This window comes from Alosa pseudoharengus, unplaced genomic scaffold (genome assembly GCF_046254945.1).
Source record: "Alosa pseudoharengus isolate Yale_2024_CS ecotype anadromous, Long Island Sound unplaced genomic scaffold, YU_APseudo_1.1 YU_APseudo_1.1_scf_18, whole genome shotgun sequence".
Lineage (NCBI taxonomy): Eukaryota > Metazoa > Chordata > Actinopteri > Clupeiformes > Clupeidae > Alosa > Alosa pseudoharengus.
In genome coordinates this window covers 17358175-17383152 of record NW_027468650.1, presented here as the reverse complement: position 1 = coordinate 17383152, position 24978 = coordinate 17358175, and the positions used below count along the sequence as shown (strand labels likewise).

Sequence of the window (24978 nt, the reverse complement as noted above, 5' to 3'; positions counted from 1 at the left end):
GGTGCTAAAGAACAGTATTATTTAGAGATCAGCACAGGAAAATTAAGCACTACAGCACTCCAAAGTGAATCTGCATACAGTGATGGACAGTGTAGAATTAAAATATACAAAATCATAAACAATATGTAACTATTGTAAAGACATGTAGGCCTACAGAGGAGCAGGGATGTGCACAGACATTTTGAGGGGCCATTGCTCTTTCCTGGGAAAAAAGGGCACGCCCCTACAGGGCAAAAATATTCTATAAATGATGGCTATTTTCATTACAGTAAGGTCATTTGGGTGTTTGCTATCTATTTAATTGTTTTCTTTCTTTTTGACATTTTGGTTTGGACATTGTTCAGCGCTTAGGCTAAAGAAGAAACCTGTACCGGGGCAGTTCCAGCGTTATGGATGTGACAATAGGACTCATATTGGTAAACAAAATGCCTTAGAGTGGGGGCAAAATTAGTATCAGTGAATTAATTTGCATAACTTTTAATGTAACCTCTGTCCTCTGAATACTGAGAAATCCTCAAATTTCATATAATCAATTTCATTCTAAGAATACAAGGCATTTTATCAGCGTTATGGATGTGACATGAAATGGACACACTTTTGTGAGAGATTACAGGTTTTCTACAAACTCAACAAAAAGTGTGTTTTTGAAACTATGCGTCATTTTCGTAATGCATTATGTAGGAAAAACTGGCGTTATGGATGTGACGGTTTCACGTTATGGATGTGACGTGTCTGAACCAGTCCTCGACAAACTACATAAAACACATAATTAAGTAGTGAATTTTGATATGAAACAATTGAAATAGTAATCATGAAAAACTAGCGATGAAATTATTGCTTCCTCAGTGCCCACTAAGATCCACAGGAAGAATCAGGACAACAAGTCATTTAAAATATAAAAAAGAAATGTATTTTTTCACTGTTTTGCTAATGGTTAGGCAAGGCCTCCCTGTGGTTTTGATCAACCTAATAATCTTTGAAATGTCAATTGTAAACACTAAGGTGAAATGCGTTGAAACTGACATGCCACCAGAACAGAGGTTTTATCGGCTTTGAGGTATAATAAAGTCTCCAGTCTTGTAAATTCACATTATGTAACATCCATAACGTCACATCCATAACGCACCAACATTGATATAAATCAGCTTTGCACAGACACTATGGACATTGTCGCCAACACTGTATGTGTAGCATAAACTTCCTATAAAACGTTATGGATGTGACATGGCCATGGAATGTGGTAGTTTTATTTAGTTATGTAGCTTTATGAAAATATATTCGTATTATTATGTAGTAGTTGAAAAGATATTCTGTACATTTGGAAAAGTGTCTGAGGTCCATGTGGTGAAACAGCAGGGGGTTAATTTTAAGTGCTTTAATTAAGTTATACATAAGTACATAAGTATACATAAGTTATGCAGCTACACATTTACCTATAAGGGCAAAGAGGCCTAGGGAGAATGGGTAGCCTCAGCTGCTGTTCAAGCAGGGTCAGAGGTCACTGCAGAGGCACATATGCATTACCTAGAATGGTAAGAAGGAGATAGGAGCTTTGTTCTATTCTGAGTTAACAAAAACAAGTGACGACATGAGAAGGAAGGGTATAAGAACTATGTACAGAAAGTCAGATGCAGCTTGCTTCATGAACCAAATGCTCTGGAATATATTAAAGCCATCGTCTGCAGTTTTCATCTACGTTGTTTGGAATTCTTTGGAGTTTGTATTCTTTAATTAAAATAAGCCACCACAGGAACTTGCTGACTTAAAAACAAAAGCCTTACAAATGTAAGGAGTTGTGCTCTTAAAGGCAAGCTGAGCATAGACATTGCTCTACCATTCCCTTGTCAATCTGGAATTTGTCAAATGACACAATTTGTTTGAACCTTGGGTTCATTTATCCACTTTTTAAATATGTATAATATTACCATGTGAAAATTTTTGTTTCTGTATGGTTGCACACCATATTTATGATGTAAAAAGAGTGTAATTCTCCATCAAATTCAATCAGATCAGTTACAAACAATAAAATATAGACCTAAATGAAGTTTTTAACAACAGTTCTATTTGCGTATGCACAACTTTTTTTTTCCATGGTAAGGATGACCTTTGCATGGAATTGTCCACCATAAGGTTATCAGACATTTTTAAAGAACTTTAACAGTCCGGCCTATATGCCTGAGCCCTTATTTTGCCATTACTTATGTTGTGTGCATTGATAGCTTACTCTTAGAAGCTGACAACATAGCCTACTCAGATGACGGGTTTCATATTCAGTGTAATATGCACTGCTGCTAGTAATAGCAGCCTTTGACACTTTTAGCACAGACCAGACCAGCCTTTTAGAGCCCATGTTAAGATTGTCTTAGTAGTGTTCACATAGCCTGCATGTTAAACTGTGCTCTGTAGAAATATTCCAGATGAGGCTATTTATAAAGTGTATTATTATTATTTTTTAAGACAGCAGCAGCATCATGTCAGTCATCTTAGCTTTTTTTTCTGAACGCCCCATGCTGCAAGTTTAGGAGCACCTGTTGTCTAAAGTTATTCATTAGCCTTCAGGTTAGGCCTACTATAATGATGTCTGCCTATTGCTTCACCTTTTGCCCATCTTAATGGTTCTAACTCCACCTATTCTCCATCAAATAGACTAATTAGCCTAGGCTATGTCTAATGCAAAAATCCAACATGTTGTCTAATATCGCTCACGTTAACAACATTGGAAGAAACTTCTACTATAGCTGCACTAAGAGGCTTGTCAGCGTTTTATTCGAACAGAATTAGAATTTTGAATTATCAAAGTTTCATCTAGCGATCGTTCGTTTTTTGTATAAGACGTAGGCCTATTTAACCTGGGGAATCTACAATGATGCCATGTCCTCTATGGAAATTAATTGACGGATATTTGTCGAAGCAACGGATAACTTTAATCCCTGATTATTATTTTTATTTTTTGGAAAGGGCATCTCAGTCAAAGTCAAAAAGGGCAGACGGACAGTTGCCCGGACAACTTAAGCCCTGCTCTGCACGTCCCTGCAGAGGAGGACAGAGAGAGTGCATAAGGTTGTGTGCACTGTAGCAGGCTGTCACGCAAGCAGCAATGCCATCAGAGTGGTGAGGAGTATGGAATTAGAATAGACTCATATGTTTTGTAGTATGTGCGTATCATGTTTTAAAAGTAGAAATGTAGGAATGACTTGTAACCAAATTGTTAATATTAGGCCTACAAATAAACTCTAAATCTATTCTACCCAGGGGTGTAGTGGTAAAATAAGAGGTGGGTAAACTATGAATTCTGTGATCACAGTAAGGTGGACTGCGCGAGTGCTGATAAGTGTACATATTGTGAATGTGGTTATAACTTTTTTATTTAAATTTAAATGTTAAAAGGTGAATGAACTCTTTTGAGAGGTGGATAAACTTGTATAGGAGGTGGATAAACTCTTCTGAAATTTCAGAGTTGGGTAAACTGTGTTTACTTGTGTTTAGCCTCCAATACATCCCTGATTCTACGGGTACGGATCAGTTTTACAGCTACACTGTACAAATCATCCTACAGTTAGTCAGTTACAAATATTTTACCATTACAAAAATATTTTTCAGTTACAAATCAATGGTCTACGCACAAAACCTGTCCCACAGTTACAAATGTTCTGGCACTTTCCGGTTGAACAGCCACAGCCACAGCAAATACCCCTGAGGTGGGTACAGTATTGTCGAATGATAAAAGAAAAACTTTTTATTAAGCCAGTTTTATCCACCCTTAGGATAGTGAATATCTTCCTGTCAAAAACTTGGCTGGGCTCTCTATGTCTGTGGCCACTGATGAAAAGGGATCCATAAGAGCTCCTTTCTCTTTTCACCAAAGGGGGTCTGCAATTGAGACCAATTGTAAAGGACTCCTTACAAAAGCCAAGTCAGGCATGGAATAAGCTTGTCAAGACTTTCCTGACTGCGCAGCTGATATGGCTTTAGTTATTTCCGGAGGTGTTCAGAGCTTTTCTAGTCTGTTTCATAAGTCTTGAGGCAGTGTTGAGATGTTCTCTCTCCACCATTGGTTGTGTACAAAAGCAGTCTCAGCGGTGTTTCTCATAACTTTTTGTGTGACGCAAAACATAGTCCTGAAGTCTGACCAAAACCAACTCAAGTTTGCAATTGACATGCAATCTTTAATTGTCAATTCATATTTACAAACCTGATTCATATAAATGTAGAAATATCCTTTCAGAACATGTACGCTTTTCCATACATTTCAAGGCTTAGTAAGGTGAACACCACACCAACTCCGAATCAGGATAATATAGAACTGAATAAAGTTTGGTGTATTTCAAAGCAGTATCTTGTCTTGAACATGTAAGTCTAACATAAAAAATACAAACTAATCTACATGATCTAACTATCATCACTTAAAGGTGCAGTCAGTGATTGTGCAGATGCTTTTGTCCAAGCAACGTAGGACTTTTGACCAAACAAAATTGATTTGATTGATTTTAGACCAAACAAAACACACCAGCAATCCAGCTCATCCCACCATTCAGTATTCCCAGAGAAACTCCGCACAGCGTTTGACTTTTGTTTGAGGAACAGGCTGCCCCCACTTTGTGTTCGCTGCCACTTTTCAGAGCCTTGGCTGCCTACAGCAGTGTTTTTCAACCTTTTTTGTGCCACGGCACACTTTTGACACTTAAAATGTCCCACGGCACACTAACATCCTGTGTGAAGAAAAAATAAACATACCATAGCCTAAAATTTCAAATAATACACAGATATGGCCTTATTATGGCTTCTATGCAAGACCTGCTCAATAAAACAAGCGCCCTCTGTTTCATTTGTAGGTGACTATATCTAATTTAATTGTTGTTATGAACTGGATATGTGATGATTCTGTGAATACTGGATATGGGGCCCCCGTTGTACAATGCCTGCATACCACAAATAGTGCAATCATACAATCAATGAGAGCATGTGGTTATAAATTCTTTGATGCAACAGTTGCTTTTCTGGACCAGTGAGTGACATTTGGGTAATTTTCTGCGGCACACCTGATGATCTCTCACGGCACACTAGTGTGCCCCGGCACAGTGGTTGAAAAACACTGGCCTACAGGGATCGTGTTTAAGCGCTTTGAGTGTTGAGAAAAGCACTATATATATGTAACAAGTTGTTGTTGGTTTTTTTTTACTTTGTACTCACGGGATGGGCAACAAGCCGATCGTGAGGTGTTTGCTGAATGTGACAAAAAAAACATTATGGGCTTGAAATTGTGTAATTGCTGACCTCACCTTTAACTTGGCAATAAGCAGAACTACTCCAGGGGCCTATTGCACAAAACTATGATAAGGGATTAAGCCGGGATATCTTGGTTATCCTGGCTCAATTTAGCCGTGATCCAGTTGCACAAAAGCGGGATAGGGGGCAGCAGGATATGTTATGGTATAAGTTACCATGGCGATTTATTCTTTGGAGCTAGCCTGCTCCAGACCAGGCTAAGTTCCAGGATCTATTTAATCTCATCCCTTATCTCAGTCAGCAGTCACCACAAACGGAAACCAATAATTATTCCACTGCCCACTATACATTGTTATCACATATACCTAGATTCATTGTCATTATTATGACCGCCGCGCAGCGAAGGTTTAGTCAGATTTTTTTCTTTTCTTTTTCGCATGCCCAAATTTCCATCAATGATTCCCGGGACACTGAAAGACCGGGGTACACGAAACTTGGTGGGCATATAACCCCACATGGATAGCATGGAACCATCGTTTTTCGTTTTGATCTGTAGCCCCCCCGCTGGACTGGACCCCCCGAAAGGAGGGTAGGGTAGACACAGTTCTCTGTGAATATCTTGAGAACTGTAGGGACTAGGATGACCATTTTTTTTTGTATGTTTGCCTCCAGGGGTCATGTTAACCCATTTCATGTGCACAAACAGATACACACACACACACATACATTCACAGTAATCATACGTATGACACATACTCACACAGTAGACATATGTACGCTTGCATGCACAGGCACATATGCAGGCACACACACAAGCACGCACACACACACACACACACACACACACACACACACACCCACACACATAACATAAACATGTACATGCACACATGCACACAATTCAAGAATTTCTCAGAATTATGAACAGGCAAGATGGAGGTGGGGTTGTATAAAATAAATTTTACATGTGAAATCTATGAACTAATCATGTTTTGGTACTTGTTGTCTAGCAGATATCAGTGAGAATTGAGTGTGGATAATGCAATTTAGTGAGACAGTTAGAATCATATAGGCCTTTCAGCGTGATTTATTTTTGTGGAAAAAATGTGCTGGACTTGGCGGCGGTCATATTTTGTACCGCTCTGCGGTACATCTAGTTTAAACGTTTGTGATCATTAATTAACTTTTACATACTCGCCATTCCCGACCTTACATGCGACAATGTGACGTCACAGGAGTGCCTAACCATTTCGCATGTGGTGGTCGCGGAACTAGTTGCAATATTCTCCTAAACAGAGGTGTTGCTGTTTGTTGCTGTTGTGAAAAGGCTATCGCTACCTACTTCACACCATAGAAGAAGCAATGAAGCTGCTCTAGTTGCCATGGTGAATCAGTGAATCTGTGATCGGTGGCTGGGTCTATTTGAGGGAGCCGTGAGCGCGCACTTATCCAGGATAGGTTTCACCTGGCTTGATGAATCCGTGTCTGCTCATCCTGGCTTGGTTTTTGTGCAACCAATTAAGCCTGTACGCTCTTGTTTTGGATTCATTGAGCGCAGCTCAGTAACTTATCCCGGATGTCTTAATTCTGCTTTTGTGCAACGGACCCCAGGCAAAGAGTTTATGCATGCTTTGAATCACTATCTGTTGATGACATTTCAAATTAAAATATGTATATTTTGTGCAAATGTGAAATTACGCCAAATGAGCTGATTTAATAACCAGCACAAGCAATATGTCCTTTAGGCCTAATTGATGAAAGAACTGATTTAAATATTATTACTAATTGAAAAGTTGTGATGTTACTTTTGTAACAAAATAGGGGGGGGGGGGGGGGGGGGGGTGTTTGTTTTGTTTACATTTGTGAGAATTTTGTTTACAATTCGCTAGGATTGATTCATGCTGCATGTTTTCTCAGCAGGGTAGGACTACAGTATCTATCTGCATCTGGGGTGTGGTAGGCAGCCAGTTTCTCAGGAGGGAGAAGTAATATGAAACCAGCCAATAGAAACATTTTCATCCATCAGTGTAGATCCTGCCCACTACCTCCGGCTCATCTCTTGAAGACAAAACTTCTGGACTTCCGGCCTGGAAAAAGAAGGACTGATTCCAAAGCAGAATACTAAAAGGTGTACTAAAGAAGGTAAATTCTCAAATCTGTGACCAAAATCAGCCACACTGCTATATAATGTAGTATAATAATGTATAATGCATTTGCAATCCAGATACTATAATACTATAATACAGATACTGTCGTATCAGATATTCAGACTCGGGCTAGAAATTAAGTCGAAATATCTTGTTTACAACATAAAAAAATACACCATTATACTGTGAGTGCTGAAGTCAAAAACGTATCCCAAAAAGAAGGCGCAAAATTCCTTTAATGACTACATAACTCAAAGTCTGAGTGGATCGCACCCCCAAACAATTGTTGAACACCAATATTTATACCCCTCCTTAGATGCTACAACATTTGGCAACTTCGAACCCAGGTGGCGTTATGAAAGGATCGTTGTTTGGTCTTACGTTTGCAAGTCAGCACTATTGCTGCCAAGGGTACGAACTTTTCACCGTAACACAAGTTCAGAGGTTTACACAAAGTTCAGGGGTTTATACAGTGATCACAGGTCACACATCGTTCATGGGTTACATATCGTTCACTCGTTTGCTCTTTTACTAGCTGTTTTGAGTAGAACCCGCCTCCGATGACATCTTTATCTCTGCAGCTGCAAGGCCAAGCATGCTTTTTTCAAACAGGCTTCGCCCATCCACAGTGAGACACAAAGTGACAAAGAGAGACATATGGATACAGAGCACACATAGGGGGAATTCTGGTTGAATAGCTTCATGTTAATATAGTTAAACTTGTTATTTAATATGTTATAAAAGTATGTTAGTTAGGAATAACTTCAGTGTATTACTTGATTATGGTTGAGGTTATATAAACACATTTTACAGTTTCAAACTCATTCTCTCATACAAACCATAGTGATCATTTTACACCACTATACTTCATGTTTTCACATACTTACAAACTTGATTTATGATTGCAATGTGAGAAACAGTCTTAAAACTGTCTATTTGAGTAAAACGTAAAACTTTATGAGTAAAATTAAAAAATAAAAACTCTTGCGGTGTCATGTTTCAGGGCTTACTTGGTAAACCACCATCCTTCTTCTTGAGTCTCCTCCTCTAGATCCCTTGACCAACACTAGCATGAGACAAAGTTCGCACACACACACACTCACACACTGCCCAGTGCACCAGACCCTCAGGATAGCTCCACTGTCAGAATCATGGAGACGTCTCGCTCTAACGCTCCCTCCTACCTGGCGTGGTCCATTTTCAACACCTTCTGCTGCTGCCTACCCTTGGGCATAGCCGCCATCATATTCTCCACCAGGGTAAGTACCCATCATAAACTCCTCTAGGGTAAGACAAATGAGTATGGGGCAAATTACAGGATGGGCGAAGAGGCTCCACATTTAGAACTTTGACCCTTCGAAGAAGGTAGTTTGCTTTTACAGACTTTTACAGATTGTGTGTAGGCTAGTAGAGCAATTTTTTGAACATTTTACGTTGCATAATTTTAAAATACATTTGTCAACTAGTGAACATTTTTCTGATCAAGGCAACACACAGTACTTTGATTTTTCTGGTTAGCATAGTTTACTATGTCTTATTTCAACACATAAAAGCATATGACAAAAATAACAACAAATGTCAAAGCATAACGTAGCCCTCATCCTGGAGCACTGTGAAAGCCCAGTATGTGAACAATTCCATGAAGTCAAACATACAAACAAGGATACAAGGATACAAGGAAGTTTATTGTCACATGCATATAGTTACTGGATGTAAGAAATGCAGTGAAATTATGTCTGGTGTCTTCTAAAAAGTGCAGTAGAAGAGAGGTTTAGTAGATTAAGTGGCAAGGGCTGCATAAGAAAGGTGGGGGAGGATTGGGATGGGGGGGGGGCACCAACAAGGAGCACCCAAGAGCAACAAGAGCAAGGAAAAACTCCCTTACCAAGGAAGAAACCTTGGGCAGATCCACGGCTCCAAACACACACACAATTACAGTATGTGTATCTGAGGAAGAAGTGGAGTGGCTATGCTTCACTGCATTGACTGACCACTTGTGTTCTTTATAAAAAAGTATGGACTTGAAGTCCCCCCATTCAAATCGCTGACTGCACCTATACGTTTATGTCTATATCAGGTCAAGTCATATAGCCTAAAATAAATAAATAAATAAATACATAAATAAATACTAATATTAGTAAAAGACTACATTCTTTAAGGTGAACAGCGCATATACTGACAGCTTGTGTTCTTTTAAGGTGAACAGCGCCAATATAGCTGGAGACCAGGCCAGGGCGGAGAGTGACTCCAGGACAACAAAGTATCTCAACATCGCCGCCCTGGTGTGCGGCATCATCTTCCTGACTATCTTCATTCTGTTCACGATCATGGGAATATAGTACAGGAGATGGAAGTGCAAGCAAAGCCTCTTTTAGGCCTAATTGATTAAATTATATTATATTACTAATATTAACTAATTGTGAGTATTACTCTTGCACTGCGACAAAATGTGTTACCATGTAATGATAATCTTGACAAATAAATAAAGTGTTTGGTTTCTGGTTCAAAAGGCCATGTATACTTATGTTCATTTTATCTAGAAACAGAATTGTGGTACGAACGTGTTTGTGTGTGTGTGCGCGCGCACTATTAGACTAATAGTTTTTATTAGTCTCTTTTTCTTTTCTGATATGAAAATGGTTTGGTATTATTCAAAATCAGAATTTGCTAAAAATCTGCTTTAAAAATTTGCTAAAAACATTTTCATAGCCTGCTAGCTCTGGGCTAATTGTTGCCATGCGTGACTCCGTGAGTATGTGGGGTCTCGAGTGGAAGCCGGATATGGGGCCTCAAGTGGAAGCCAAATTATTAGGAGCACGAAAGTACCAGATGCCTCACACATGAAAGACAACCACAGTCTGAGGACAGGGCTGCATTGTGTCCGACACAGACCAGCGAGAGAGCAATGTCTGTGTGTGTGTGTGTGAGAGAGAGAGTGCTAAAGTGAAATATGATGTACAGAAGAAAGTGGAAAAAGTGAGTGAGTGGGTGAGTAAGAGCAAATGAATGAATGTGTGAATGAGTCAGTGAGTGAGAAAAGTCAGTGAGTGGGATGCATCCGAGTAAGTGTGAGTGTGTGTGTGTGTGTATATGTGTGTTTGACAGAGAGAGAGAATCCGTGAGTGTGTGTTAGTGAGAGTGAGAGAAAGAGAGAGAGAGCATCTGTGTGTGTGTGTGTGTGTGTGTGTGTGGGGCCATGTGTGTGCTGTGCTGAGAGCTGTGTGTGTGTGTGTGTGTGGCCATGTGTGTGCTGTGCTGAGAGCTGTGTGTGTGTGTGTGTGTGTGTGCTTAGGGCTGTGCTGAGGGCTGATTGTGTCTCCTTGCTGTGGCTCCAGTGGTGTGCCATGAGACGGCGATAACCTCAGCAGGGATCAGGGGCCCCCGGGCCCTTTCCCTTCAACAGCCCCTCCAGCTGCAGGAACACTGCTGCCTGTCTGTGCCTCCGGAGGATTCCCAACATCTTCTATATGCACACACACACACATGTACACATGCACACAGCAAACACAAAAACACACTGGGATACAGTGTAACTGAAAGCCTAATTTTGTACCAGGGGAAAGTTGAAAGCTAACAGGGGGAGGAGTACGGAAAGAGTACTCTGCCTAATCGCTGCTCACACACACACACACACACACACACTTCTGACACAAACACAATGAAATGGCTGCTCCTCAGCTTTGTTTACTGAAAGCGAAAGCTCAATGTCAACAAAATATCCTAAAGTCAAAGAATCACGATTCATGAAACACAACTAAGGAATCGTGTCTGAATCAAACGTTGTGCACTTCATCCTGCCTCAGGGCTACATGACTGTTGATGTGTTTATCAGGGAAAGACACAGAAACACACACACACACACACACACTTATTTTGCTGTGTTTTGCCATGCTAGGACAGAATTTGCAGTTTTGTTGTTATAAAATAAAACTGTCCATGCATGCCACTGTTCATGTAGCTGCTGTTTAGCTTGCATTCCTTACCACAACCACAATGTTCCTAACTCTATACAGGGCACATGAACACCCAGGCACTCACACACGCACACACACACACACACACGCATCTGCATACCAGAAGAGGCTCAGCTGCTGATACTTACCTCATCTGTGTGAGCATCCCCGCTGACCATCTGGGTCCGGCCGAATAGGGAGGCCATTTTCAGGGCATCTGGATGGGAGCTTTCGGTAGTTTTCAGGGCATCTAGGTGAGAGCTATCTGCTGGGTCAGATACCCCCAAGCTGGGCAGTCCCAGTCTGGCATGGAACAACTGCTCCAGACACACCTGCAGCGTCTGGAAGGGGGTAGAGAGATGAAGACAGGCGGGGATCACATCGACCAGCGGCAGGTTTCCTATTGTTCGCTATGGTTCGGCAGCTAGCGCTAGCGTTGAACAAGCTAAGCGTTGACCTTCGTTCAACTTTCAAACCGCAACGCGAGCGTATTCAATTGTCAGTTAAAGCAACACCAAATAGTTTTTGTATAAGAATGTTTCCAAAATCGTTTTAGTGGTTCATCAACTCGTAACAGGGTGAACGGCACTTCTGCATTCGCTTCGTGGCCCTCTAGCGGCTATAACCGCACAATGTAAGTTTGCCAGATCGGGTAGCAGATCTGTAGTTCGATGGAATGAGACATAAGAAACTACAAATTTGACTTGTATCTGATGTTGCAATACATTGTACTTTCATAAAATCATGCAACATATTCTACTTTGTCTGTGGACATTGTTATTTGTAAAGCCGGTGCTGGATAAACAAACAGCCTGAGTGCGACAGTGGAAAAGTTCTTTGGTGTTGCTTTAAGGCAAACCGTTTGTGTTACCATAGAAACGAGATATAACTTATTATGGTCTGAGTGTTGCGTTACACTTGCCGCTGGCCAATGTGATCCCCGCAACAAGTGCCAACAAAGTCCATCAAACACCAACAGTTGGATCAGTGCGCACTGTAACACCAGGGTTGGGTAGTAATGGATTACGTAATCAGATTACAATAATCAAGTCACTATAATCAACCCAGATTACGAAAAAAAAATGTGTAATCAGATTATAGTTACATTGTTGGGGATTACTTGATTTTTTATGATTGCCTAGCTAATGTTTTAATTTGACAAGCAGCCTATTTGTTTGTCCACTACATGTCATTATCATCCAATTGCCTGTGTAGTTTCTTGACAAGAAAAAGGTTCAAATCAAAACCCAAGATGGAGGAGCCAAGACTGTGTATTAAGAAAATAAGAATGTGTATGTCGTGTGCAAGTTTTGTAAAAAGTAATCCTAAAGTAATCAGATTTCGTTATATGTGTTTGGGTAAGGGGCGGCCGTGGCCTACTGGTTAGTGCTTCGGACTTGTAACCGGAGGGTTGCCGGTTCGAACCCCAACCAGTAGGCACGGCTGAAGTGCCCTTGAGCAAGGCACCTCACTGCTCCCCGAGCGCCGCTGTTGCAGGCACCTCACTGCGCCGGGATTAGTGTGTGCTTTACCTCACTGAGTGTGTTTCACTAATTCACGTATTGGGATAAATGCAGAGACCAAATTTCCCTCACGAGATCAAAAGAGTATATATACTTAATCCAATTGATGTACTGATTACAAAAATTGGCATGTGATCAGTGGTCAGTAATAGATTACATGTCAAAATAATCTGACCCAACCTTGCTGTAACAACTTAACCAACAACCAACGTAATAAAAATCTTCACGTTTTAAACGTAATAATCCTGCCAACGTAATCATTTCTCACCAACGTACAGTATTAACTGTTGCCTACTGCCAACGTAAAAACCCAATTTTCCCCCAACGTAATAATTATGACATTTGCAGGAAGTTATTATGTTGGTAGGAAGTTTAAAGAAGTTATTACATTAACTTCCCACCAATGTAATAAATCACTTCAGTTGTAAGGGTATAGTTGTCAAAATCTGTCACCATCTAAACCATCTACAGTACTACAGTATAACATTGTTGATGATATCTACATGTAGCATACAACATGCAGCTGTTGGTCACATACTACAGGTTATCATAAATTTTTACTTATGAGAAATTGCCTACATCAACCGGTGCCAGGGCATATCTACATATTCCACATGTAATGATATCAAACTTAGCCTATTAAGTCTTTGCATATAGGACAAACACACACACGCACGCATGCACACACACACACACACACACACACACTGTTAGCATATAAGGATGACAGGCTCATTAAATACAGTTAATCTTTGGGAATATTTTTGGCAAGAATCTGAAAAGGTTCTCGCACATTAGATGCAACAATGTGGCATTTTTCATAGAACTCAGCCACACTATCATTACACAGACATTCTAATCACTCAAATCTAGTGAGGAGGACATGCACGCACACACACACACACACACACACACACACTCACACAGAGAGAGAGAGAGAGAGAGAGAGAAACACACAGACACACACAGACAGACAGACAGACACACACACAAACACACACACACAAATGGAATCAACAAATGGATACACACAAATGTCACTGAGATTATAGAAAACCTTTATCCTATTGTACCTGAGCAGACACCAGTGTAGGCCATCTATGATTTATTAAAGATTGATATCTTCAAAAAAAATAATGAGTGACCAGCATCTACCTATTGTAAAATATGTTTAGACCATGTTACAAGTGATTTTGTTATCATATCAAATCAATTAAAATAATTTCCCAGACTAAATAGCAATGTTGTTTTTCAAATACACACCCATTTGTTTGTTGTGAAATTTTAGGATTAATTACATTTGAAAATTCGCTAATTTGGCAAATATTTATAATGTATCACATTTGTGTGTTTCACTGATTGAAAATGATTACGCTACACCTGATCTGACAGTGCACCCTGTTTGTGACATGCCCTGCACATTGCCCCCGGCCAATGGATAATGTCAGGATATGGCCTGAACTAGAGACTTTGTGCCACCCTGGTGGCCATTCTGTATATTGTTCTGTCATGTGCTCTGTATTTACCTGTCTGACCCATTATCCTTATATGGTCTGCACTTCCTGTCTTGTTAGTTTCACTCCGTTTCTGCCTGCACCTGTTCCCCGTTATTGTCTTGTTGGTCTCGTCCAGTCCTCTGTCTTTCTGTTAATTAGTCTGTGTATTTCTACCCCCCTGTTCCTCTGTCCTTGGTCAGATCGTCTCTCTGTTTTGTCTGGTCGAAGTCCTGTATGTTCGTAAGTTTGTAGTTAAGTTTGTTATTCAATAAAGTGTGTTTTCAACACTTCAACTTGTAAGAGTCTTGCACTTGGGTCCTCCTGCTGTTCGCTGACAGATGATGAGACATACAATACAATACTGAAGGCTCTTCACTAGTTTGCCCGTCGGTATGATTGCTATGCTGAGTGTATAAGCTAAGCGTGTGTTTGGCAAGGTAGCTGGCCGTGGTCCTGGAATGCCTGAAGCGGAGATCGTGATAGAGCGATGGCCGCTTGCACCCCAAAAGAGCAGAAAGGAAGGCCACTACCGAAATTACATTAGCGCTTGCTGAGCAAGTCGTAGATCCGCTAGTTTGGAGCGGATGTAGAACTGATAGGCATCTGAGGACCAACGGCCCAGTATTTTGATTTGCTGTTCTGATAGGTCGTTGCGTGCAGCTGTTGTAGCAGCTCCTATCCTGAATGAATGCGCAGAGTAGTGGTCTGTGAGATTTGACTAAGATAGATTTTAAAAGAGTCTGGAACCTGTGACAGGTGATGGGTACCCCTTCGTCTGAAATGAAGAGTGGGCTATGCTTGAGCTGACCAAAATGAGATATCATGTGATAGGTATTGGAAAGGCTGAAGATCTGAGGTAGAGTTGAGTATGAATACGGAGTGCCCTTCTCGGAACTGATCGGTTTAACTCTGTTTGATAGTAAATCACGGGGGGACATTGGGACTGAAATGAGACTAGGGGCATTTTTATACAGTCCCCATATTGTAATCAAATTTTAAAAATGCTGTCAGTTTCACTAAACACATGACGGTAGGATAAATTAGCCTGCTCTAGCAATGCAATCGCTGATTGGCTTTGCTTAGTAGGCTAACTTAAGTTTATGTGACATATTGGTCATTGTCTTAATAGTGTGCTAGTAGTACCTTTGATTGCAGTAATGATGATTGTAGAGAGAGTGGCCTTGTACGGAAAAGTTCCACTTCATACAATAATTGAAAAGAACTTGAACTACCCCACTCAACAAACACAGACTGATGGTGCATACTAGGCCCGACTGTTTGCGTTTCTTGAAGTATCCTGACGTTTGTTGGGGTGGTGTGCAAGCACCCGAAGAGTACGATTTCCGTGCGATTACACAGTCGGACAGAAATCATGGGAGTTGTACTGGAGTGGTTACTTCACTGCGAGTGTGGAAATATTCTTCTGGAAGGACCAAAACAACTCAACTCATCAAGAGTAAGTTTATCTGATTAGTAAGCTAATGCTAGATTTATTGGAGCAGTATCAGACTCATATTCTGACTAGAATTGAGTATGGCTACGTCAGGCTACATAGCAATGCCTCCTCAGAGAGGAATTTCAGCATGGTAAAAAAAGAGTTACAGAAAATCGCATGAACATGAATAACAGCACTCTTTGCTCTCTCCTATCCTGCAAAATCAACCACACCAGTTTGGTTTCAAAATACACTCCGTCCAAAGAGAGAGCACTTATTCATGTTTACAAAAGAGAGACACAGTTATTGATGCTCAAGGAATGAACTGTAAATACATGTGTTTGTACCAGTGTTAAAAACTGCTACGCAGTGTTTCTGGGATGTTTTGTTGTAATAAGATTACAAATAAAAAATATAAAGAAATATTCATTTATTAAGTTATGTTTTCATTTATAAGTATTGCAATGTAAATAATATACTTAACACGTACAGTACACTTAACAGCATGAGCCTACCTCTTGCTATTCTCCAAACCGCATGTCCCCACTGTTGCTGTGTGTGCATGTGTGTGTGTTTGTGTGTGTGTGTGTGTGCGTGTGTGTGTGTGTGTGTGTGTGTGCTGCACCTTGAAGAAGGTCCTCTGGAAGGCAGGGCTGTTGTCGGAGTGCATGTCCCCACAGGCGATGTGGGCCAGGCAGTGCAGGAGCACCAGAGAGAAACCGCCCACCGACTGCAGCCTCTGCTGACGTACACTCAGCATCTCCTCCTCCGCCTGGGACAACACGCACATACACACACATGCACGCACAGATACATACACACACGCACAGGTGCATATGCACACACACACTTACATGTGTACACATACCGGTACACTCACACATGCATGTACAGATGCATACACACATACACACACAAACACACTTACATGTATACACACACAAACACACTTACATGTATACACATACATACACACACATGCACGTACAGATGCATACACACAAACAAACACACACAGATGCATACACAAGCACACACACACATACACACACACTTACATGTATACACACACACACACACACAGAGATGCATACACACACATACATACATACATACACACACAACCACGCATGGAGACACACACAGAGATTACATGTAGATTATACATGCCATATTGGCCAATTTAGATCTAGAACTTTCTTTCTGTGTTTTAGATTGGAGAGGAATAAATATTATTGATGATGTTTATCCAAAAGAGCCCAACAGCCTCTAGAGCCACTAAGCTCTTGGCTGTGCTTGCCTGATAGGAGAAGGAGTTTCTGAATGCATTTTGGAGGTAGTTATTATGGGGTAATTTTGAGGCTATCTGAAGCTTCACCAGGGGAACCTGTCAGACAAGACACAAACATACACCACCACCATGTAATTGGGTACAATTTACCTTGATTACAGGAAAGAACACTTGAAATATTTGTCACAGTTCAAGTTCAAGCGTGTGTGTGTGAGACTTACCACTTTCTGAGAGTGTAGCATATGCAGCAGGAAATGGCCGTGTTGGTAGATGAGAAACTCTCGAGTGTTTAGACTCTCTTGACTGACAGCCTCAAGCTGCCCCTCACACTCCCACTGAGCGTCCAGGAAGTCTAAATAAGAGCGCCCCCTGTCTGCAATACACAAACATGCCACGAGGCCTAGCGTAAACAACAAACAGACCCCTGTACACAACAAACACTGCGCTAGAGTTAATGAGGCAATTGTTCTGTCGCTAGATTAGCCAAATCTTACAGTCTACCTTTATGTTCGTGTTGGCCTACTTTCTTCACTTTGAAAGTGTACAGAGAGGTTATAACAAGGGCTGTTTCTGAAGGCAGCGCATTGCTTTTATATTGTGCATCTCTTTGTGTATGTCTCTGGTATGTGTGTGTGTGTGTGTGTGTGTGTGTGTGTGTGTGTGTGTGTGTGTGTGAGTGTATCCTGCTCACGGGTGCCGTGTCCTTTGAAGAGACTCATCTCTTTGTGTGTGTCTCTGGTGTGTGTGTGTGAGTGTATCCTGCTCACGGGTGCCGTGTCCTTTGAAGAGACTCATCTCTTTGTGTGTGTCTCTGGTGTGTGTGTGTGTGTGTGTGTGTGAGTGTATCCTGCTCACTGGTGTCGTGTCCTTTGAAGAGACTCATCTCTTTGTGTGTGTCTCTGGTGTGTGTGTGTGTCTCTGGTGTGTGTGTGTGTGTATGCTACTCACTGGTGCTGTCTCCTTTGAAGAGACTCATCTCTTTGTGTGTGTCTCTGGTGTGTGTGCGCGTCTCTGGTCCGTGTGTGTCTCTGGTGTGTGTGCGTGTGTCTGGTGTGTGTGTGAGAGAGTGCATATCTTGCTCACTGGTGCCGTGTCCTTTGAAGAGACCCATTTCTTTGGCTCGGCACCGGAGCTGCTGCTCCAGACCACAGAGCAGCTGGAAGAGGGGAGACAGCTCCAGCACATGCACCCACTCTGCCTCTACAACACACACACACACACACACACACACACACATACACACACACACACACACACACACACACACACACACACACACACACACAAACCAATAAATAATATAAGAGAAATAGATTACACAAAACTGTTCTCACACAAAATACAACAGAACTGTAAAAACAAACACTAGAAAGAGAATATATCTAAATCACTGTGTACTTTGGACTGGGTGGTCTGATTACTTTTCTTTTTTTAAAAAACCTTGGTTGGAAATGTGAAGAAGTATGCACCACACACAACATCCAGCACAAACACAGTGAGAGTGGAGAGATTTTAATTAGCAGAAACTATACACAGGGAATCATAGCGCAGCCAGAGACTAAAAGCGCTATAGAGCTCAGACTCAGACACACACAAAGCTGTATTCATGCTCGTGAGAATGTCATTCTCTATGGATGATCCTGTATGAATTTGTTGGACCAGACGCCCTAACAGTTAAAAAGAGGAGTGTGTGGGAGGAATCCAGATTCCAGTAATGCCCAAAAAATGTCAGCAATCACAACACACACTTCCTGTTGTTGGCCTGCTGACGGGCCTCGGATGAGACGGGCTTCAGTGGCTCTGTGGAACCACATGTCTGAGAGAGAGTGAGTTTGTCAGGGCGTTTTTCGACCGACGGAGAATGCGTTCTTGAACTGATTCCATTTAGAATTATTTGAACCTTGGTGCTTTCTATAGCCTGATGTAATCATACTCAATACTAGTCAAAATTTGAGTGTTATACTGCTTGAGTGGGACGGGATTATGCGGCGTTTTTTTCAACCGATACAGGGGGGGAAATGCCTCTGCTGGATAAAACTAACAATTACACTTTACTTGAAGGTATCTACATATCTACATGAACCCTAACTTTAACTCTAACTCTAACCCTAACTTGTCATGACAAAAACCGAATGACACTAAATGACAGAAGCGCTGTGTCATAAACGTTTATGACTTGTTTATAATGTTTATGACACGTTCATGACAGTGTCATGTCACTCTTATGTAGATACCTTCAAGTAAAGTGTAACTGAACTGACAGATCAGAGCAATGACATAGCCTACCATGAATTCTGTTGGGAGAATAGCCAAAACATCCTTTTTCTTCCCTGGTTTAGTTTGTTTTGTTTTTGATCGTTTTTTTTAAGTAATTGCGCTGTCAATATCTTGTATAACAGATGCAATAGCAAAATCTAAATGTATAGCTTCTCTATAGCAACAACCTATTTGTTGTAAACAAAATCAACCGAAGCACGCTCAGGTGACGTGATAGACTAGACACCGCTGCTCACCTGTTCCTCATTGAATAAATACTGCACAGAGAATTTTTCTGGTTTGTACATAGTTGCTTGTCAATGTAGAGTCCAGACCGAATTTCCCGACCTCAGATTTTCTGGGCGGGGTTAAATTTAGGCTGGCTTCCAGGCTTAACGTGTAGGCCTACAGATGACAAAACGTCTCGGCATTTGCCGTTAACTAGGCCGATTCTGCCAGGAAGCTTACCTCAAAAGGAATGTTTGTTTGTCTGCAAGTTCATCCTAGGCTTGGTACAACAACAAGCTTACCTGTTATTTTTAGGGGCAGTAAAGTATTTTAGGCTATAGGATACTTTTCACTTTTATAATTTCAGTACATATCAGGGGCCGTATTCACAAAGCCTTTTATCTTACCACTAAGAGTACTCCTAAATCGCACTAAAAGATTTTAGCTAGGAGTTTTCTCTTAAAAGTTATTCACAAATAGCCTGGCGGGCCATCCTATATCATTGAAATATATAGTCTGGAATCGAGCCATTCACCTCGCTTAATCCAAGGGGCGGGCAGAGAATTGTCTTTCAAACTGCCTAGGCATGCAATAGGCCAGACCATATCCGTATCCGGTCGGCAAAACGGCAAATACATCCTTCTTTGAAAGGAATGACTTAAGTGCATTGTGTTGCTCAACTTTCAAAGAAAAGCACAAGTCCAACTCCTCCAAAGTTGACGCCAACGCTGATTCAAACAACCGCTCTTCGTTCGCCATAGCCACCTTCCTTGTTGTTCACCGTCGCAGGACTGTCGTCATCCTGTTAAGCCCGCCTTAAGACTCTCTAACAAAATAGAGCGCTGTGATTGGATGACGTCCACAGCGTCAGCCAATAGAAATCCCTATGGTTTGATACTAGACGTACAGGCTGAGCAAATTAATTTGCCGCCGCTAGGGTGCGTCTAGATTTCTAGGCTAATTCACAAAGCCTTTCAGACCTACTCTTAGTAAGGAAAATGACAACTCCTAAACTAAGAGTGAGTCTTCGTTTCTATGGATGACGTCATTACTCATGCACGAGCTTGACTGAAGTGACCACCTTGATTGGCTGATTGTAACGCGGGAATGATTCCAAACACCTCCCTTACGATGATGAGTGACAGGTGACAGGTCTGAGAGTGCATGCGCTACACAAGTAGCTCGAAGGACGGAAGATGATGAATAACTGAATAAAAAGGCCTAGCCTAAATTAATAAAGAGTAAGTCAAAACAAATAGCCTAGTAGCCTAAAGAAACATAGGCCTACGGATTGATGCAGTATCCTTGCAACATTATTAAATTAATCTGTCACCATATGCCTACGTTTGCAAAGAGGAGAACATTTTAATTTGATTCACAATGAAACGTTACATTTAATTTACATGTTAACAATGAGTAGTTTTGGTTATTGGCGTTATTGCATCCCTTTTATGCCTACAATGCAAAATTGTTCCCTCGCGATTGGAAGCTCCTGTTGCCGCATACGCATTTCAAAACATTGCGACGTGAAATGCCACAAAAAGCTGTTTGTGAATAGGTCTTAGTGAATTAGGAGTCCTCTCGACTTCTTTTAAGCTGTCCCAGACGTAGGTGCTACTTTTAGGTCTAAAATGCTTCGTGAATTACTTTTAGTGAAAAAAATTAGGAGTCCTAAAGTTAGGAGTGACACGCCCATTATTTTTAGGAGTTGCTCCTAAATTCGCCACTTAGGAGTTACTTTTAGCCTTAAAATTATTTGTGAATACGGCCCCAGAACCTGTACAGTGTACTTGAGTACAGAAGTTAAATAATTTTTTTTCATTGTGTATGGAAAATGTTTCATTTTGCTATCCATGAATGAGACCGACCGTCCGACCCAGGGGGACACACGCCATTTCACTGCTTTTTAGCGTCACCTAGTGCCCAAACAGTGACAGTTCAGTGTCATTCCAAGTCCCTCCACTAGAAAGAGCCATGTATTGTTAAAATCAGGTACACCATAGCTGATGAATTAACACCACACACATACACACACACACAGAAAGAGAGAGAGAGACAGAGAGAGAGAGAGAGAGAGAGAGAGAGAGAGACTGATCAAAGCAGAACAGTGAGACTGACCGGTCAGCACAGGAATACTAATGGGACCTGATGGAGTACTGCCCCTCACGGCCAGCAAGTCTGAGTGGGAGAGAGCAACAGGCCTGAGAATATCACCACACACACACACACACACACACACACACACACACACAAAAGAGCCAAAAGCACACACACCTATACATAGGCACACACACACACACACACTACTGACACGTTCATTTAGACAATCCTATTCTTATTCACTAAAAAAACAGTAAATCATTTTGTTGTCTAAATATTTCATATTTTCTGTGGACTTGATGACCATCTAATCTGAGCATTATTCGAGGCTACCTGTATTGTAATTGGTTGGACTCTTGTCTTGTGGCTCCTTTGCCAATGGTCCATCTTGCTCTTCTGATGGGCGGGGCTTAAGCTGCTCCTTCAGGGACTGAGGTGAGACTCCTGTAGCGGCCACCAGGTGGCGCAAAAAGCACACAGTCAATCAGGTGGTCCACCTCTCAGCAAGTCCACCAGGTCCAAACAAATAACTGGATTCTGTGGACTAGACCTTCAATGGCCAAGAACTACATGCCGATGGAGATGTCGGTATAATCTATTTCAAATTGGGAAGAAGAAATACTCTTTTCTGATAGGCTGGCAACCATAGTGAATAATAGGTTGATTGAAAAGCTACTATATAATGTAGAGGCAGCCACTCTGAAGTAGTCTGTCAAAGGCGATTCAAAACGAGTCAGAAAAGTTGAGACAGGACCCATCATCAAAATTTCGGTGTCCACCACTCTAGTTCATCCAAAACAAATCAGAAAAGGGACTCAAAGTGCTAAATACCGAAATTATCCTTTAATAGTTGCCCTGATGCACTCGTTGACGCAGACACACGCACTCGCTTTGGACTCCTTTCCCTGCTGTGCCTTTCTATATTAGCCTACAGAGCAACTAGGCCAGACAGGCGTGTCATGCGCGTGTAACTACAAAGTGGGGTCTGGGGTCATGGTTGCGCAGCAGTTGCTAGGTAATAAAGTAAACCAACCAAAGGAGAGAAAGAGTCCAACGATGCCATCATGCCAACACAAGGCAAAGCCCTCCTGTTAGATTAATCAAACTGAGCACTTATTTTAGCAACTTTTTCAGTGAAAAATGTTGCAAAGTCATCTGCTGACAGTGAAGTAGCTGATGCCGGTGGTGGAGGATTGAGAAACTTGAAAGTAGAAAAGCAGAACGTGCTATCAGTGGCGCTCTCTATCTCGCTCTGATAGAATGCTTTTGTTGCAAGTGGAACAGTGGAACATTTCCATCTCTGGATTTACGCCATTTCCTCTCAGCAGCTCTGTTGGGTATGTAGACAGTCACACAAGCTAATGAATGAACAAAATAAACACAGTATTTCATTTTGCCAAGTGGAGAACTAGCAAGCATAGAATCAGAAATAGCTGTCTGTGCTTAGCAACAATGGAATCAAATGCAATCAAGCAAACTACTCATTATTCTTGTCCATGAATAAAGACAGTTGTACAGTATGTATAGCACTGTGTGCGTGTGTGTGTGTTTGTATGCGTGTGTTTGTATGCGTGTGTGTGTGTGTGTGTGTGTGTGTGTGTGTGTGTGTGTGTGTGTGTCCTTTTTCACCTTTGACCGCAGACACAGAGGCGGTCCACTCTCTAGAGCTGCTCTCTATCCCAAGGGTCTGCTTGACCGATAGGCCTTCCAACACAAACACACAGAAATGCACTAAATGTAGGCACACACTGTCCGTACGTGTGTATGTGTGCTTCTGTACCAGAGCTGTGCTAGCAGTTTGTGTGAGTGTGTGTGTGTGTGTGTGTGTGTGTGTGTGTACTGGAGCAGTGCTGGCAGTGAGTGTGTGTACAAAAGCTATGCTTGTGGTGTGTGTGTATGTGTGTGCATGTGTGTGGGCGTGTGTGTGTGTGTGTACCGGAGCTGTGCTGGCTGTTTGTGTCCTCAATATGTTGCAGGAGTCTCTCCAGGCGGGGCAGGATTTTGAGCTGCGTGAGGGACAGCGCCCGTAGGGGGTTGGGAGGAGCAGTAGGCTGGAGCAGGCTCAGGTCACTGTACCAGAACGAGCCTGACATCATGGCCTGTACACACACACACACACACACACATGCACGCACAAACACGACATACACAGAGACAAACACACACACACACACACAAACATACGCACACAAACACACATTCGCATGTGCGCACACACACACACACACTCACACACAGGCACACACAAACAACATGCATACACACACACACACACACACACACACACACACACACACACACACACACACACACAATTCAAATTTGCTACATGAACCTAGTCACTAGTCTGTGTTCACTGGCATTTTCTTTGTCAGCGCTCATTCTGCTTGAAGTAATGTAAGTCAAATGTAAGTAAAAAGTCAATTGGTGGGTGACACATTTTTGCAATGCTTAACCAAAAAGGTGACTGTCGGTCCCACTCAATATCAGTTTGATGTATTGTGTGTGTGTATGTGTATGTGTGTGTGTGTGTGTGTGTGTGTGTGTGTGTGTGTGTGTGCGTTATATGTGTGTGTGTATGTGTGTGCGTGTGTGTATACCTGGGCGATTTCTGCACGTATCTGGCAGAGCTCCCGCACACACAGAACAGAGATGAAGGCTGCCTCCAGGTTGGATTGTCTGCTGCTTAGCTGTTCCCACATTTCTCTCTGTCCCTCTAATCCTGACTGAGGGCCAGTTTAAGGTGAATACACACACACACACACACACATACATAAACACACACACACACACACACACACACACACACACACATAAATAAACACACACACACACATAGATACACAGAGGCACACACAAAGGAAGTGCAAAACTAAATTCACAAGCAAAATTTACATGAATACACACACACACACACACACACAAACAAACACACACACACACACACATCTCAAAGGGGACTCTACTGTAATGCAGTAGATACACACACATTCACAGAGACACACACATAGACACAATTTCAAAGGGGACTCTCCTTTAGTGCAGTACACACAAACACACACACACACACACACACACACACACAGAAGTCTGACCAATTGAAGTGTGTGACGAGCCCTGGCCTCCTCCTGGTCCTGCTGCATCCTCTCCACACACACACTGATCCTGTTCAGTCCCGTCACCAGCTCAGTCTGCCACACACACTGCTGCTCCCATTCCTCCTCATCACCTACACACACACACACACACACACACACACACACACACACACACACACACACACACACACACACACAAGATAAGTGCAATTCAGGGAGAATGCA

The 24978-nt window shown here is 41.8% G+C and overlaps 2 protein-coding genes across 2 annotated transcripts in view; one reads left to right on the top strand and one right to left on the bottom strand.

The window, feature by feature from the left end:
- Positions 1-8439: 8439 nt before the first annotated feature.
- On the top strand, positions 8440-9869 carry LOC143131648 (interferon-induced transmembrane protein 1-like). Its single transcript, XM_076291271.1, has 2 exons — positions 8440-8632; positions 9572-9869. Exons 1-2 carry the CDS (start codon positions 8525-8527, stop codon positions 9710-9712), a joined length of 249 nt encoding a protein of 82 aa, XP_076147386.1. The 5' UTR covers positions 8440-8524; the 3' UTR covers positions 9713-9869.
- An 865-nt stretch (positions 9870-10734) lies between these two features.
- Positions 10735-24978, bottom strand: part of LOC143131469 (uncharacterized) — a 34526-nt gene continuing 20282 nt past the window's right edge. Inside the window, exons 24-35 of the mRNA XM_076291122.1 lie at positions 24751-24884; positions 24256-24381; positions 23592-23754; positions 23285-23359; positions 21989-22099; positions 21674-21733; positions 18155-18271; positions 17293-17444; positions 17072-17167; positions 16406-16546; positions 11476-11667; positions 10735-10836 (exon numbers count right to left, since the gene is read on the bottom strand). Of these exons, the coding sequence (XP_076147237.1) occupies positions 10735-10836; positions 11476-11667; positions 16406-16546; positions 17072-17167; positions 17293-17444; positions 18155-18271; positions 21674-21733; positions 21989-22099; positions 23285-23359; positions 23592-23754; positions 24256-24381; positions 24751-24884 (1469 nt within the window). The remainder of the gene's footprint in view (positions 10837-11475; positions 11668-16405; positions 16547-17071; positions 17168-17292; positions 17445-18154; positions 18272-21673; positions 21734-21988; positions 22100-23284; positions 23360-23591; positions 23755-24255; positions 24382-24750; positions 24885-24978) is intronic.